The sequence below is a fragment of the Gadus macrocephalus genome, chromosome 19 (genome assembly GCF_031168955.1).
Source record: "Gadus macrocephalus chromosome 19, ASM3116895v1".
Lineage (NCBI taxonomy): Eukaryota > Metazoa > Chordata > Actinopteri > Gadiformes > Gadidae > Gadus > Gadus macrocephalus.
In genome coordinates, this window is record NC_082400.1 from 17,963,223 (window position 1) to 17,978,580 (window position 15,358).

A 15,358-nucleotide genomic window follows, 5' to 3' on the forward strand; every position below is an offset into this window, starting at 1 on the left:
TGCTCTTTTATGATTTTATGATTGTAATCCAGTGAAACCCCTTTCATAGGAACGTACTGTTAGATTGGCACGATAACTCATAGGGGATCCAATGATATATTGATACTAAATATTAATTGCATTATTATATATGTGCACACAAGTCTTTTCATACTTGCCCCGAGGGGGAAAGCTTGTCTGCAATTCAAGCATCTATTATTTAAGCTCAACCAATATTTCAACATTCTCCAGTATTTATTTGACACCATCTGCTGTGGAAAGGGTTACACAATGTGAAGCACCCAGCCCGACAGCTTTATATCACCGTATTCTCTCCCTCCAACGATGTGTCTACAGCCTGCTCAAGTGAGCTGTCAGTGTGTCCCGCCCCTTTTTGAATGACAGCTCTCAGTACAAACGAACCACAGCGGCCGTAGGACGGCAGCACACCTGACCCAGAGCACGCGCTGCCCCGGAAGCTCCCGTTGTGTAAGCGAGGATGTGCTCTGCTCCACCTCAACAGCTACGAGACAACAACAGATCCAGAGCTAGGATTGGCACATGATTAGCTTTCAAAACAGCGTTCCAAGAAGCTAAATGTATACACTGATGACCAGAACATATGATTTTTTAAACAGAATAAATCACAAAAAAGTAGCCTTCAATGCACTGAAGGAATAGAGCTATTGGTATCTTCATCTGAATGTAAACAATGGGAACTACACAGTAGACTTGGGGAATCAATAGATATAAACACAGATCAGGTCTAGATTTACCAGTGTGTTGGAAAATGCAAAGATCACTCGGTTCATCTACAGATATGAATCAATTTGCATCGTAACCTACTGTTATGGCAATAAAATTACCGTATAGCATAAAGTAATGCCTTCAACACAAAAAAAGCTTTTTCTCCTTTGTTTTGTTGTTATTTCTCTCCTCTGGAAATAAAAAGCTTGAAATACAAATACCCAACCATCAGTATCCAACCTGTGAACAAACCCACACACGCATTCATAAAGGTCCTTGGTTTCATAATAAAGTTTATTCTATATTACAAATAGTATTTTGTTCTTGACTGCAAAATAGGAATGCATTATATTTACATACACAGGTATACAATTAATTATAACAAAGTTAGAGAAGCTTGCCTTTACCCCCTGCGTTTGGACTTCGTCTCTCCATAACATACTCTTTTTTAACTCTCGGATATGGTCTAGCAAAAGTATTCTTCTAGTATGTCTCTGCAACACCTGCTGTAACACTGACCCTATAGGAGGACGCTTTGCAGTTCCTTCCAGAAACGTTTGAAGGTGGAAGCTTTATCGACGCCCTTAGCATCACGATGCGGCAAGACCTTTAAGTCGCGCAGGTTGGTGGGGTTGGGGTCATGGGGGGGGGATTGGGGAAGGGGGGTTGCCATGGTAAACATGGAGCTCAGAGAGTAAAAGTGTGCAGGGGTAGATTCACGATGCTGGCCAAAGACTTTCGTTTAAGACGTTAATTTAGAGGGCCTGCAATGTGCCTGAACTCTCCCGTGAGCTGAGAGCTCTTGGTAATAAAGTGTTTTGACAACGTTTGTTCCAACGGGGCAATGCTCATATTGATTAGTTATTTGTTTTTCTCGAGAGCTGAATCGATAAAATGTTTCGAGAAAAACCCGGAGTGCTGCTCCTCATGGTCACACTGAGCACATCTGTTCAGCACAATGGCTTAGAAACAGACCAGCGTGGTGACAGAAAACCAACACATTCAAACAGAATCAAACGTTTGACATTAACGCTGTAATGGTTCTTATTTACGAAGCGTGTGGGAGATGATCTACAGCCGGCGGGGTTTACGCACAACGCGCATCTCCTCCCTGCACCTCCATTCTTTTTGGTACTTGCCAACAATGTTCTGGCCACACTATACTGTTCTGTTATGGAGTAAAATGATGGGTGAAAGTGAGTGAAAGGATCAACAAACATCTATACAACTGTACAGCGAACATTTTGCCTTAAACACATTGGGGGGGCGGACATTTAAAAAAACGTAAATGTTTAAATTCAGAGGACAACACTTTTGTGTAGACGGGGTAGCAGCAAAGGTAGAGCAAGACTCTGAGGGGTAAATTCAGTCTATCGAAACTAAACATGAATACACACCAAACGAGAAAATAATCATCAAACATCACAAGACAGACATGCAGTATGGATGAACGGTAAGCGTGTTGCAATTTTCTCTGATCAACCCATGATTATCCGACAAGGAACCATCTGCTTGTGAGCCATTTCAAAGTCCCCAGTAGAAGTAGATAAATAGCTTTGATAGCAAGGCAGTTCCATTTCATAACATCCAAATAGGTCAACATGCAAGGGTATATAATATCCGTCTTTTTCTTCTTCTTCAGATTATCACTTCAGTTATTTAGCATCCAACACATCTGTTGTTGAAGTGGTAGGGGGACAGGGGGGGTTGGGGGGGGTGGGGGGGCGAACTAGATAAAGGTTCCACCTTAAACGGAAAGTTATAGTTTTTATAACATAAACAATCGACTCGTTTTCCATCTTGATTCTTCCAAGCAAAAGAAAGAGAAAAGAACACATCCACATCATCATTGCAAGGCTTAATTTTCTCTTTTTCAGTTTTTTTTCCCGTTTTTTTTTCTCTCAGTTTTCGTATTTTTATTTTTTTTAAAGATTCTTAAATCGTTTATGTTTACATGCGCTTAAAAAGCCAATAAAGGACCCAGGGACGACCGAGGGCTGGTCTTCACACATTCACATCACCACATGGGGCACGGTGTCAAGGCAAAAGAAAGGTCAGAGGTCAGTAAAGAAAGGAGGGAGGCCTGGTCGTCCCTCTATCGCTCTCTCCCGTCCAGGAGGGGGGGGTGGTGGGAGGGGGGTGGGGGGGTTCACATCCAACAGGTCTGGGTTTTTATTATTTTATGGATCTAAATCTTCTACTTTATAAAGTTTGTCGTCCACGACTCGCTCACTCCCCGTTCTGGAACTCAGTGTTGTTGTTGTTGTTTTTTCTGTTTAAGGCTTGGAGATAGGCGGCCCCCCTGCCACTGGAGGACCACTACACTAACACAGACAGAGAGCCTCTGAACGGTACACAGGCGGAGTCTGGGCGGGCGGGGCTAGAGTCTGGGTGGGCGGGGCTAGAGTCTGGGCGGGCGGGGCTAGAGTCTGGGCGGGCGGGGCTAGTGCTGCCGCTGACGCCACCTAGTCACTCTCCGACGCTTGTGCAAAACTAAAAACATGGAACTGGAAGAGGTGGGAGCTGGACAGGAGGGTGGACGGTGTGCTGAAGAGAGAGAGAGAGAGAGAGAGAGAGAGAGAGAGAGAGAGAGAGAGAGAGAGAGAGAGAGAGAGAGAGAGAGAGAGAGAGAGAGAGAGAGACCTTGGATGGAAGGGGGAGACAGAGACTCATTGAAAGGCCTCTGCTCTCAGCACACTGAGGTCAGAATGATCACACAGGTTTTTGCTCTTTTTTTTCAACTTCTGGTCAGAAATTTTCTTTTTTCATCGTTGGGGTAGTAAGCTGTCTTCCACAAAGTCTTTATTCATAATTTTCCTTCGTGGAACTTGACAACACACACATTTTTTGACCATTTAAAAATAAAGAAAAAAAAAGAAAATATCAAGCTCCTTTGGTTTTGGCTGACCAACAAAGTCCATCTTGTTCGCTATCTCCCCACAAGTCATTTCACAACAGCATTGTGTAAAATACGTGCTTTCCCCCCCAAGCAGAACCCCTTACAGGCAGCACTCCAGCGGCTACGCTCAGGTAGAACCTGTCAATTCAAGTTCCACAGTCGTGCCAACAGTCTTTTTTTCGTATTCTCGTGTTAGCTTTCCCAGTGACGCCTCCCTCCCTCCCTCTTCCACAGGCAAAGTAGACGTCGACAGAATGTCAGGGTGTTGGGCAGCTGCTCTGTGTGTTTACGCGTGTGTTTGTGTGTTTTTTCTTCTCGTGTGCTTTGATACGCCGTCGCAGTTTGGACGACGCGAGTAGGAAGAGGCTCTCGGTTTAATCGGACCAGCGCCCGGCGCTACGGTCCAGAGTTGGTTTTTGTGTGCTTCTCTCAGAGGTTCCACCTCGGTACCGCCTCGGACCCTCTGGTTCTGTTCACCGGACAAAGGCTCCCTTCACAGCTAGCCGTGATACCAGAGACCGGACTGGGGCGGGGGTCATCCAATGTAAAGGAGGGTGGAAACAGTGTGCTAATATCGTAAAGGCGGAGACAGGGGATGAGGAGACTCTGGTCTTATAAAGTTTCTAGGTTTTTGTCACTATCTTAATAAAGGGCAGCGTTGAGACCTTTTCTCTCTACTACCCCGTCAGTTCGTTGACTTAAATACAGTTCCAGCTACATCGCAAAAGAACGCCAGCCTTCGCCTCTTTTTGTACTCTTGAAAACTCTAGCAGATATGTATGCTTTAATCGTAGATACAGTGTAAACTCAGAAACCCTCCGCTCTTTTAGTTTCGCGTTTCACTCGCTAGTCCTTAATCTTTGACATATTTCTTTTGATTCCATATATTGTGTATAGCACTACAGTAAGCTGGACTCTAGACATAACTACTCTATTCCTTAAAAATTAAAAAAGAAAGTTCTTGACAAAAAAAGCTGACAACAGCCGTCGACGTCTTCGGCCGCTCCTCAAAGACTTTGTGTCACTTTTTGAAAGGCAACGTAAAATGTTTTTTTTTTCTTTTCTTTTTTTCTCCAACCTATGACAGGTTTCAAAAATAAAGTGTGCCAATATGGCCAGCGTGTAAAGCAGCCCAGCCACCCCCTCCCGCCCCCAGTCCCACAACCCCCCCTCTTCCACTCCCCTCGGAGCTCCAACCTGCGGGGGGCGGAGTCGAGGGCCCCCCCCCCCCCCACCACCGGGGAGAGCGGGGGCCGGGGGGGTCCCCCACCACCGATAGGTCGACTAGTCTATGAAGCAGAGCGGATGAGGAAAAACTAAAACAACGGACGGCCTTCTGCTTCTGCGAGAGAGACGAGAGCATGAAGAAGAAGAGGAAGTGGAAGAATAAAGGGTCGTCGGCCAAGGAGGACGTCTTCGTCTTGAAGACGGGAGGAAGAAGCAGAGGAGAGGAGGAAGTCAACATGATGAAGATAAGGATATATGAGGGTAGGTCTTCACTCAGGCACGGCTCGGTTTTCGGACGGGGTCTAGTCTCTTCCCAGTGCGCCCTGGGAAATGTAGTCCTCAGCTCTCTATACTCATGCAGGCCACCACCTGCTCCAGCTTGTAGGCCAGCCTCTGTTTCCGGGCGCCGTCGTCCTGTTCCAGAGCACACACGATCTGGGGGACACACACACAGACACACACAAACAAGCACGCACACACATACACAAACACAGGTCAGCAAGTGGAGAAACATACCACCAATTCTTGGTGAACACGCGAGGCAAAACACAATGAGCAGTTAGTCTATATACATTTCTGCTGAAGGCCATTGAGTGTGAGCTGCCCCGAGCCACAAACCACAGCAATGTAGCACCTCCGTCTTCTGTACTCACAATGCGCCAAGTGCAGCAGCTATTGTCTAACTCTGTGCCTACGATGGTGAAATCCCCCGTGGGGATCGTGGTCATTTAAAGGAGCAGGAAGGGGCTAGGGGCTTCTTGCTCAAGGATGCCCACAGGCAGACACAGGACGGTCTGGGATAGCATCGTACCTCCTCTGCGTATTTTCCCACGTAGGAGTAGATCTCGCTGAGGGAGCTCATGGTGTTGAACTCGCTCATGTGCATCCGGGACTGTTCCGCCAGGTAGGCGTTCATGTCCTGGTCGCTGATTGCAGGCATTTTTCCGATGTCTGAGTAGTATCTGAAGGAGGAAAGAGGAGGAAAGGAGAAAGGCCGCAGAGGGTTAGCATCAAAGGGGAAGGAGTGATAAAGAACATCTCATGCAAGGGTTTGTGATGTTTAGTGGTCAACCAGTTATTAGGATTCCAGGGTTAAACGATATTCTAGGAATCAAAGCCCCTCAGGCTCAGCCCCTGATTGGTCAAACTTTCTGTGACCTCAGAGTATCCTAAGTGAGCAGAAGGTTTGGTACTATTTAGACAAAAGGTCTCAATAATTCAGGATGTCGCTTAAAATGCCAGTACCCTCGCACCATTTGTCAAAATCCAAGAATTTGGGTCCATAGGCCTATCAGGATAGATAGTTTGGGATATCTTTTGAGACTTCTTACAGTTTAAATTCTTATTACAATTGTAAAAAGGCACCAAGATGAAGGTTTGGAATGTCACGTTAAACTCCTCCCAAAGCACTCGAACGCTCGAAGTCGAAAGCAGCTAACATGCCAAAAAATCTCGCTAGTCGTGAGCCCCTGAGTTTGGCATGGGACACTTTTTTTTTTCATTTCAAGGTCTGCAAATAAATATATTTTATAAGTCTTAACAATATAGAATTTAGAACATTCCAGCAACTGGGGGAAAATAATCATAATATCTAAAGACAGTTGTCAAAATTGCCTTGGGTAACATCCTCTTAAAATATTCATCCCATGGTAAATGACAGAAAGATATTGCACTCATTTTTGCAGACACAGCGCACCATCCCAGTCCCTCCAGAGCATTTTGCGTAGCTTCATTAAAGTAGAAACCAGTCCAACCCCTGTGTAAGCGTACCTTTAAAGGAAAACTGTTTCAAACTCTGGTGAATGCATTCTCAAGTCATCCATCCATAGTATGGTTCCACTGAACAAACAACCCTGGAAATGGAATTTCTGATGAATCAGCCAATCGCCTGGTGCTTATCAATTCCCAGATCAAATTCATTTCCAATGTCAATATAACATAAACATTGCAGGCTTGCATTCATCCCAATAAATCGCTTCAACCCAGAGCTCAGCATGAAGATTTATACGCATCTACCCGACTGTAATATCACGCATCAAACATCAAATATCAGATCACCTAATCGTCGTTGGTCGTGAACCTGCTGAATATGCATCGTGGGGAGCCAGAGAAACCTGCCACTTGTTATTGTACCAGTCAGCATTTCCACTAGTTCATAGCCCGACAATGCGTTCGAGTCCACAGCTCTATGAAAGCAACCCCAAAGTGTACATCTGATAGCGCTGCATTTTGGCAGAGGGACAAAATGTACACGTTTTTCCGAGGCCCTAGTGAAATGTGCCGTGATAAAACGGGGGTGTTCACAGTCTACTTCCAGCTGAAGTTGCGTATTGGATCGGCCGACAGCTCCCCCTTCTACGGCTTGTGTTTACCGTTCTGTTCACCATCGCAGAGACGCAGTGTCATCTGTCTACCTGTCTCCGTCCCTGTCTCTCTGCCTCTCTCTCTCATTTCTGGAACTGGGAAGTGCAAAGTCTTTGGACAGAGAAGTGAGAGCCGTATCAGTGGCGGGGTCGATGGGGATGAGGCCGGACGGATCCTTTCAGCTGGGGTCGTTAAAAGTTATCTTAAACCCGACTACGCCGGTTGCCAAGGAGACCCTGAAGTGACGGTCTACGCTGCCAAAAAACGGGTAAAAAGAGCTTGAGTCGTTGGATATCTGTCAGCAAAACATACGAGGAGGAAGCTCTGCCTGCAGCCCTGTGTGATTGTGTGTGTCCCTGTGTGTGTCCCTGTGTGTGTCCCTGTGTGTGTGTGTGTGTCAGCCATTCATCAGCCTGTCAATCTTCCACGGCTGCCACTCTCCGTCCGTCTCCGTCTCAGTAATGCCAGCTGGCACACGACCACTACCCAGGCCGTACTAATTAACTAATATGAACACTAATAAACAGCACCAACAGTATCCAGGGAATAAGGCTAGCATCATGCTAGCAAGACAAATGCAAAGTGGGAAATCTCCCGGCTTTCTTGCGGCATTTCGGATACATACATTTGTAGTTTGAGGACTAGACCATTGGAGAATTAGATGGGGGTATTCACTTTCAAATCTGTATATGCCATTCAAATGTATTTATTCTTGATGTATTATATATCATATGTTGAGATACCCCTTACAATTCCAGTTACCCCTAGAAACTCTCTCGGGGGAGCCCAGCCTCCGAAGGCCTGACCTGAAGCACCGGGCCTAGAGTGCAGAGTATGAAGGGCATAAAGCAATAAGCCGCCCTGATGTCTGCCCCACACAACAGCAGCAGGACCCCCGCTGCCAGGCTGTTCACATCGGCTTGATGGGGGTGAGTCACTGCTGAGCCTCAGACTGAACCTCAGAGTGGGGCTGAGTAGCTCTTAGTCCATCACTGTGCTGCCCGACTGTAGCTCTGGAAATTATGAGGTCCAGAGAGACACACACAAGCACGCACGCACGCACACACACGCACCCACGCACGCACAAACACACACATACGCACACACACACACACGGTTTCTAATGAATATATTGTTGAGCCTGTAGCTGCTCATCTGAGAGGTGGATGTTAGACTGGGGCTAGGCCTACACCCGACCGCGAGCTAGGCTAGGGGCTAGGCCTACACGTGGCCGGGGGCTAGGCCTACACGTGGCCGGGGGCTAGGCCTACACGTGGCCGGGGGCTAGGCCGGGGGCTAGGCCTACACTTGGCCGGGGGCTAGGCCGGGGGCTAGGCCTACACGTGGCCGGGGGCTAGGCCTACACTTGGCCGGGGGCTAGGCCTACACGTGGCCGGGGGCTAGGCCTACACGTGGCCGGGGGCTAGGCCTACACGTGGCCGGGGGCTAGGCCGGGGGCTAGGCCTACACGTGGCCGGGGGCAAGGCCGGGGGCTAGGCCTACACGTGGCCGGGGGCCAGGCCGGGGGCTAGGCCTACACGTGGCCGGGGGCTAGGCCTACACGTGGCCGGGGGCTAGGCCGGGGGCTAGGCCTACACGTGGCCGGGGGCTAGGCCGGGAGCTAGGCCTACACATGAACACTTCCCTACTTTACACAGTGCCCTATCATTTATTAACTCCGCCCTCCCAGACCGCGCCCCTGTCCTGCGGAGCCCCAATAAATGTCATTAAAATGTCCTTTGGGGAAAATAATCACAGATAAACTCTCTCACCTACCCTCTTGAGACACCCACCCAGGCCCACGTGCACACTCATTTATAGTATGTACGCACACACACACAGACCCACGCGAACACACACACACACACACTAACAAAGTGAACATATTTTCGAAATTTCACATCACAGGCAATCGCACACAGGCACACATACTGTTGATTCAACCTACACTAATGTCTGTGTACACACACACACGCGGTGCCGTGCAGGCGGGCCGTGCCTCACCTCTCCACCCAGCTCTTGTAGCTGGGGATGTCCTTGGCGTAGAGCAGCTTGTTGGAGGGCGAGTCCTTGCCCAGCCGGTGCTCTGAGGTGGAGCAGGAGTCCATGAAGGTCTGGGCCACGACGGACAGACAGGCGTCGGTGATGCTGCTCTTGTGGATGTCAAACACAAACTGGGGGTTCTTGATCACGTTGACCCAGAAACGCAGAGGTAGGCTGGGGAGGGGAGGGGGAGAGAGGAGGGGTTAGGAGGGTGTGAGGTCACTGCTTCAGCCGTCAGCGAGGTCAGTCGCCCAGCCACACTACGGCGTCGACTCACCCCTTCACCGCTAACCACGGTGCCGAGGGGGGGGGCCAGGAGGCACATCGAACGCTTGGAAGGATTGCTGTTTTATTTTCATCAGAACTTTATCGCCTCACACATCAGCGACGATACGGGAAGGACTCCTCAGAACGGACACAACGAGATCCTCTGAACTGTGTTTGTTGCTTAAAGACACGGGTCCTTAGACGTCCTCGCTGACGGACCATCCCGAGACGTGTGGCGGCAGTAGTCACGCTGAGCGGGGTCCGACATTAACATTGTGATGTGCGTCCGATGTTTTCATTTGAATTTTAATTCCGAACGGCAGCCCCATGCAGGGGCCTCCGAGACAGCTCATAAATAAACAACTAAGTGTTGTTGGTGCTCGGTGCTCGATGCTCAGTGGTGTTCGGTGCTCGGTGTTTGGTGCTCGGTGTTTGGTGTTTGGTGGTGTTTGGTGTTTGGTGTTTGGTGGTGTTTGGTGTTTGGTGCTCGGTGGTGTTTGGTGTTTGGTGTTTGGTGCTCGGTGTTTGGTGCTCGGTGTTTGGTGCTCGGTGTTTGGTGCTCGGTGTTTGGTGCTCGGTGTTTGGTGTTCGATGTTTGGTGCTCGGTGTTTGGTTCTCGTGTTTGGTGTTTGGTGCTCGGTGGTGTTTGGTGTTTGGTGTTTGGTGCTCGGTGGTGTTTGGTGTTCGGTGCTTGGTGTTTGGTGTTTGGTGCTCTGTGTTTGGTTCTCGTGTTTGGTGTTCGGTGTTTGGTGTTTGGTGTTTGGTGCTTGGTGGTGTTTGGTGGTGTTTGGTGTTTGGTTCTCGTGTTTGGTGTTTGTTGCTCGGTGGTGTTTGGTGTTTGGTGCTCGGTGTTTGGTTCTCGTGTTTGGTGTTTGGTTCTCGTGTTTGGTGTTTGTTGCTCGGTGGTGTTTGGTGTTTGGTGCTCTGTGTTTGGTTCTCGTGTTTGGTGTTTGGTTCTCGTGTTTGGTGTTTGTTGCTCGGTGGTGTTTGGTGCTCTGTGTTTGGTTCTCGTGTTTGGTGTTTGGTGCTCTGTGTTTGGTTCTCGTGTTTGGTGTTTGGTGCTCGGTGTTTGGTTCTCGTGTTTGGTGTTTGGTGTTTGGTGCTCGGTGTTTGGTTCTCGTGTTTGGTGTTTGGTTCTCGTGTTTGGTGTTTGTTGCTCGGTGGTGTTTGGTGCTCTGTGTTTGGTTCTCGTGTTTGGTGTTTGGTGCTCTGTGTTTGGTTCTCGTGTTTGGTGTTCGTGTTTGGTGTTTGGTGCTCGGTGGTGTTTGGTGTTTGGTGCTCGGTGGTGTTTGGTGTTTGGTGCTCGGTGTTTGGTGCTCTGTGTTTGGTTCTCGTGTTTGGTGTTTGGTGCTCGGTGTATGGTGGTGTTTGACGTTTGGTTCTCGTGTTTGGTGCTCTGTGTTTTCTGCTCGGTGCTCGATGTTCAGGCGGGCACATGAGAGGATAAACCCTTTTTCTTTTTTGAACTGACGGACCAGCGCACGGGCTGCTGCCGTTGTTACCGGCAACACTGCTCTCTGTTTGATCTGAGTGTCCGCAATTCAATAAGGGCTTTATCTGTTAGGAAGCAGACCCCCCTGCTGTGCAGAGGGGTCCTCCCCGGGACACCATTCATATTGGCTTGTTTGAGCAAGTGGGCCCAATTCTGTGCCTGTCCAGAATAATAAAAACATACACGTCTGTTCATCCTCCAGCCGGGTTTGTGAGAGGGGGCTGAATGGGGTGTGGGGGAGGATATGTGACAGTGTGTGTGCGTGTGAGTGTGTGTTTGTGTGTGCGTGTATATGTGTGTCAGTGTGCGTGTGTGTGTATGTGTGTCCGTTTCTGTGTGTGTATTTGTGTGTGTGTTGGTGTGTGTGCACACACACAGTAAAAGGGGCTCAGCTGGATTTAAGGGAGGGTTGAGTGTTTGATTCCTCTATCTCTACCCTTGGGGAGAGTTCTTTGAACCAGTATGTGTGTGTGTGTGTGTCTGTGTGTGTGTTTCTGTTTGTGTGCCTGTGTGTGCGTCGGTTTGTTTATGGGTGTGTGTCCAGCCAGGGATCAGCGAAGATAAAAAAACAACAAATAAACCAAAACAGATATAAAAATTTACAGTAAATAAACAATTTGAGCACTAAGTCCTCCCCCTCCCCCTGGAGAGCCGGTCCAACACACACTCAGAGGGTCTGGATCTGGGACATAACCCTAACCCTAACCCAGAGGGTCTGGATCACACACTCAGATGGTGGCGGTGGCGTCCACAGGGACTCAGACGCTGTTAGCAGCACTATGGTCCACCAGAGCCGGTCCAACACACACTCAGAGGGACTGATCTGGGACATGGGGGAGGAGAGGGGGGGGCATCTGACTTCTCCAGAATTCTCCAAAATGTTAATCTAGTAAATAATCTAGTGGGATTAAGTGGAAGAGGATCAAAGTGGTGGAGGAGGTGGTGGTGTTGGTGGTGCTAGAGGTGGAAGTGGTGGGGGAGTAGGAGTGGTGGGGGTGGTGGAGGTGGATTGAAGGTGTTGAGGTGGTGGTGGTGGTGATGGTGGTGGTGGAGGAGGTGGTGGTGGTGGTGGTGGTGATGGTGGTGATGGTGGCGGTGGTGGTGATGGTGGTGGTGGTGGTGGTGGTGTTGAGGTGGTGGTGATGGTGGTGGGTGGTGGTGATGGTGGCGGTGGTGGTGATGGTGGCGGTGGTGGTGGTGATGGTGGTGGTGTTGAGGTGGTGCGGGCGGGGGGGGGCAGGCTGGCGGTGGGGTCAGTGGTGTGTGGAGTACAGCAGAACACACCCGTCCCTGGCTGGTGTTTGTGTCAGGGTGGGGGTGGGAGCCCATTATGAAGCTCCTGTGGGTGGGGGTGTCGAGGGGGCCAGGGTCACGCTGGGTGGGCCGAAGGAGCATGGAGATGATGGGGGATTATCTTTAATATCATTGGCTGCTGTGATGAAGGGCAGCCGTCCACAGGGACTCAGGCGCTGTTAGCAGCACTATGGTCCACCAGTGATGGGACAAGAGTGGACACATCGCTGACCGCTTGGATGTATATGTGTAACAAAGTTGAATAAGGTTATAAATTCATTAGAATCTTAATTTTTTTACATTTAAGATTTTTTTGTAGTTTTAATTAGTTTTTTAGTGTATGATTTTAGGAACATCAATAAACCAAATCCTAGTGAATCTTAAATTTAAACCTAATCCTAGCGATTCTTTAACCTAATCCACTTGAATCTTAAAAGTTTATCCTAGTGAATCTTAAACTCAATCCTAGTGAATATAACCCTAATCATTTTAAACCTAATCCTTGTGAATTTCAAACCAATCCTATCAAACCTTTAAACCAGAAGGGGGTACAACTGTGGTCCAAACACAACCTGGTTTCCAAGCCTTTTCTCTGATCTCTGATCTCCTCTGTAATGTGCCTCCACTCCACCATAGGTTGGTGGATAAGGATTTGTATCATGAGTATTTCTCTGGTCTGTGTACTTCATGGCAGAATCATCTCCACACAGCCTTGACTTGGCAACCTTCAACAAAAGGCAGATATGATCGCGTTCTGCGAGTGAAGATGTGATCCGTCTTTGTGATTGGAGCAAACAGGTGCCTTGCTCCAATCACAGAAGATAAAGAGCAGTGCATGAGCGAATGGAAAGACACAGTGTTTGGTGTGTGTGTCTATGGCTTGTGTGTGTGGTTGAGAGCAAGAATCATTGCTTGCTCAAGAGACTAATAATTAAAATTCTGCCCTTTGGGCCAAGACAAACACACACGTAGTCACACACACCAAACAAGCAGACATGGTCACACACAAGCAGACAGTCACACACGGAAGACACACTAACATACACTCCCACGGACATCATACACACACCAAACATCCACACAATTGTAACACACACCAAATACACATTCAACCATCACAGACCAAACATACACGCATAATAACAAACACTAAACAAACACACACACTAACACATTTAAAGGGTCACACATACAAACACATTCACACACACCAAACACACCGAAATAGTGACACACACAGCAAACAAAGGCACACACATAGTCACACACACAGGCACACACACACACCAAACACAGGCACACACACCAAACACAGGCACACACAAACACCAAACACAGGCACACACACACACACACACACACACACACACACCAAACAGACCAAACGAGGAAGATGATTGGAGGAAAGGGCTGATACACGGCTCCGCTAATCCAGACGATACCATCTGGAGCTGCTCACACACATACACACACACACACACACACACACACACACACACACACACACACACACACACACACACACACACACACACACACACACACACACAGTGGCAGGGGGACAGGCCGCAGCATCTTGACGTTGTGGAGGGCAGATGAAGGGCGCGGGAGTGGTTGCTATTGGCGACAGTTTAAACGTGCCAGCCTGTGGTACCAGATGCACCTCGTGATTAAACGATAACTCCTCTATTTTTAACACACACCCTATTTTTTTGCATTTTTTTCCCGTGGCAATATAATTTAAGTTTACCGAGCGATTAGGGGGGAAGTGGTTTTGATTGGGTTTGGTGCTGAGGAGAGCTTTGCTTGAGCCACCTGTCACCTGGCAACCAGCATGGCCTGTAGCGCCGATGGGCTCCTCCAGAACCGCTTTAGGCGTCCGTGCTGGAATCTGATTGGGTCCTTACTGCTATGCCCATTATCCTTCTGAAGTTCTTATGATCCAAACAAATGGGGTGCAAACCTGAAGTGTTTTAAACCGTGAAACACAGAAAAATGATCAGGCTCGGTTTCAGTTCTGTCTTCAGTGAAGTCAGATCCTTCAAATCAAACCAAAACCAAAGAAGTACCACACAGGGTCAACTGTGAATATATATATTCACATAATCCTGTGAATCTTAATACGGTCAGCAGAATACTGCTTTCCTCAGATATCTCATTAATGCAGGTCCTTGGACCACTGGGGACGCACAAGATCATAAATAAAGGCTATTAGATGCATGGGAAATGCCTTTTTGTGCTTGTCTGAAGGTAATGCTGTGTAGTGTGTTTCTGCGTGTATGCGTGTGCGCGTGGGTTTGGGGGTGTGTGCGTTTGCATGAGGTGACAGGCTCGGTCTGTTTAAACGAGATAGGGGACCCTAATACCGAAGCAGTGTGATTATCATTAACGTTATTTACCTCTGTAGGAAATAAAGGACTGTTAATGCCAAGATGGTATTCTTTAGAGACAATTAGGATTATGGATGAAACAGCGTTTGTGTGTGTGTGTGTGTGTGTGTGTGTGTGTGTGTGTGTGTGTGTGTGTGTGTGTGTGTGTGTGTGTGTGTGTGTGTGTGTACGTGTGTGTGTGTGTGTGTGTTTTGATGAATGGGGGGTTCCTCACAAGCTTCTGGTGAGGGCGTATTCCATTAAGTGAAATGCAGTGGGCGCCCACTGACTAACCCTAACCCACTGACTAACCCTAACCCACTGACTAACCCTAACCCACTGACTAACCCTAACCCACTGACTAACCCTAACCCACTGACTAACCCTAACCCACTGACTAACCCTAACCCACTGACTAACCCTAACCCACTGGGCTTTGAGAGAAAACACTCAGGATGTGCATAGCTGCCACGATGCATCGATGGAAACACTTTGAATTAGAGAAAATAGTATTAACACTAAGATCACAAGCCAGCACACGCACGCACACACAAACACAGACAACAAGGAAATGAAACACAGAGAAGCAATTTATCCACGCTCAGAAACACACGTGCACACCAGACACACACACATGCGCACACACACACACACACACACACACATACACACAAAGAA

General features: G+C 48.3%; 1 protein-coding gene across 1 annotated transcript in view; it reads right to left on the minus strand.

Moving 5' to 3' along the window:
* Positions 1-999: 999 nt before the first annotated feature.
* plxna4 (plexin A4) overlaps positions 1,000-15,358 on the minus strand; it is a 22,634-nt gene continuing 8,275 nt past the window's right edge. The window contains exons 4-6 of the mRNA XM_060038012.1: positions 9,221-9,433; positions 5,664-5,814; positions 1,000-5,287 (exon numbers count right to left, since the gene is read on the minus strand). Coding sequence (XP_059893995.1) covers positions 5,192-5,287; positions 5,664-5,814; positions 9,221-9,433 — 460 coding nt within the window. The 3' untranslated portion in view covers positions 1,000-5,191. The remainder of the gene's footprint in view (positions 5,288-5,663; positions 5,815-9,220; positions 9,434-15,358) is intronic.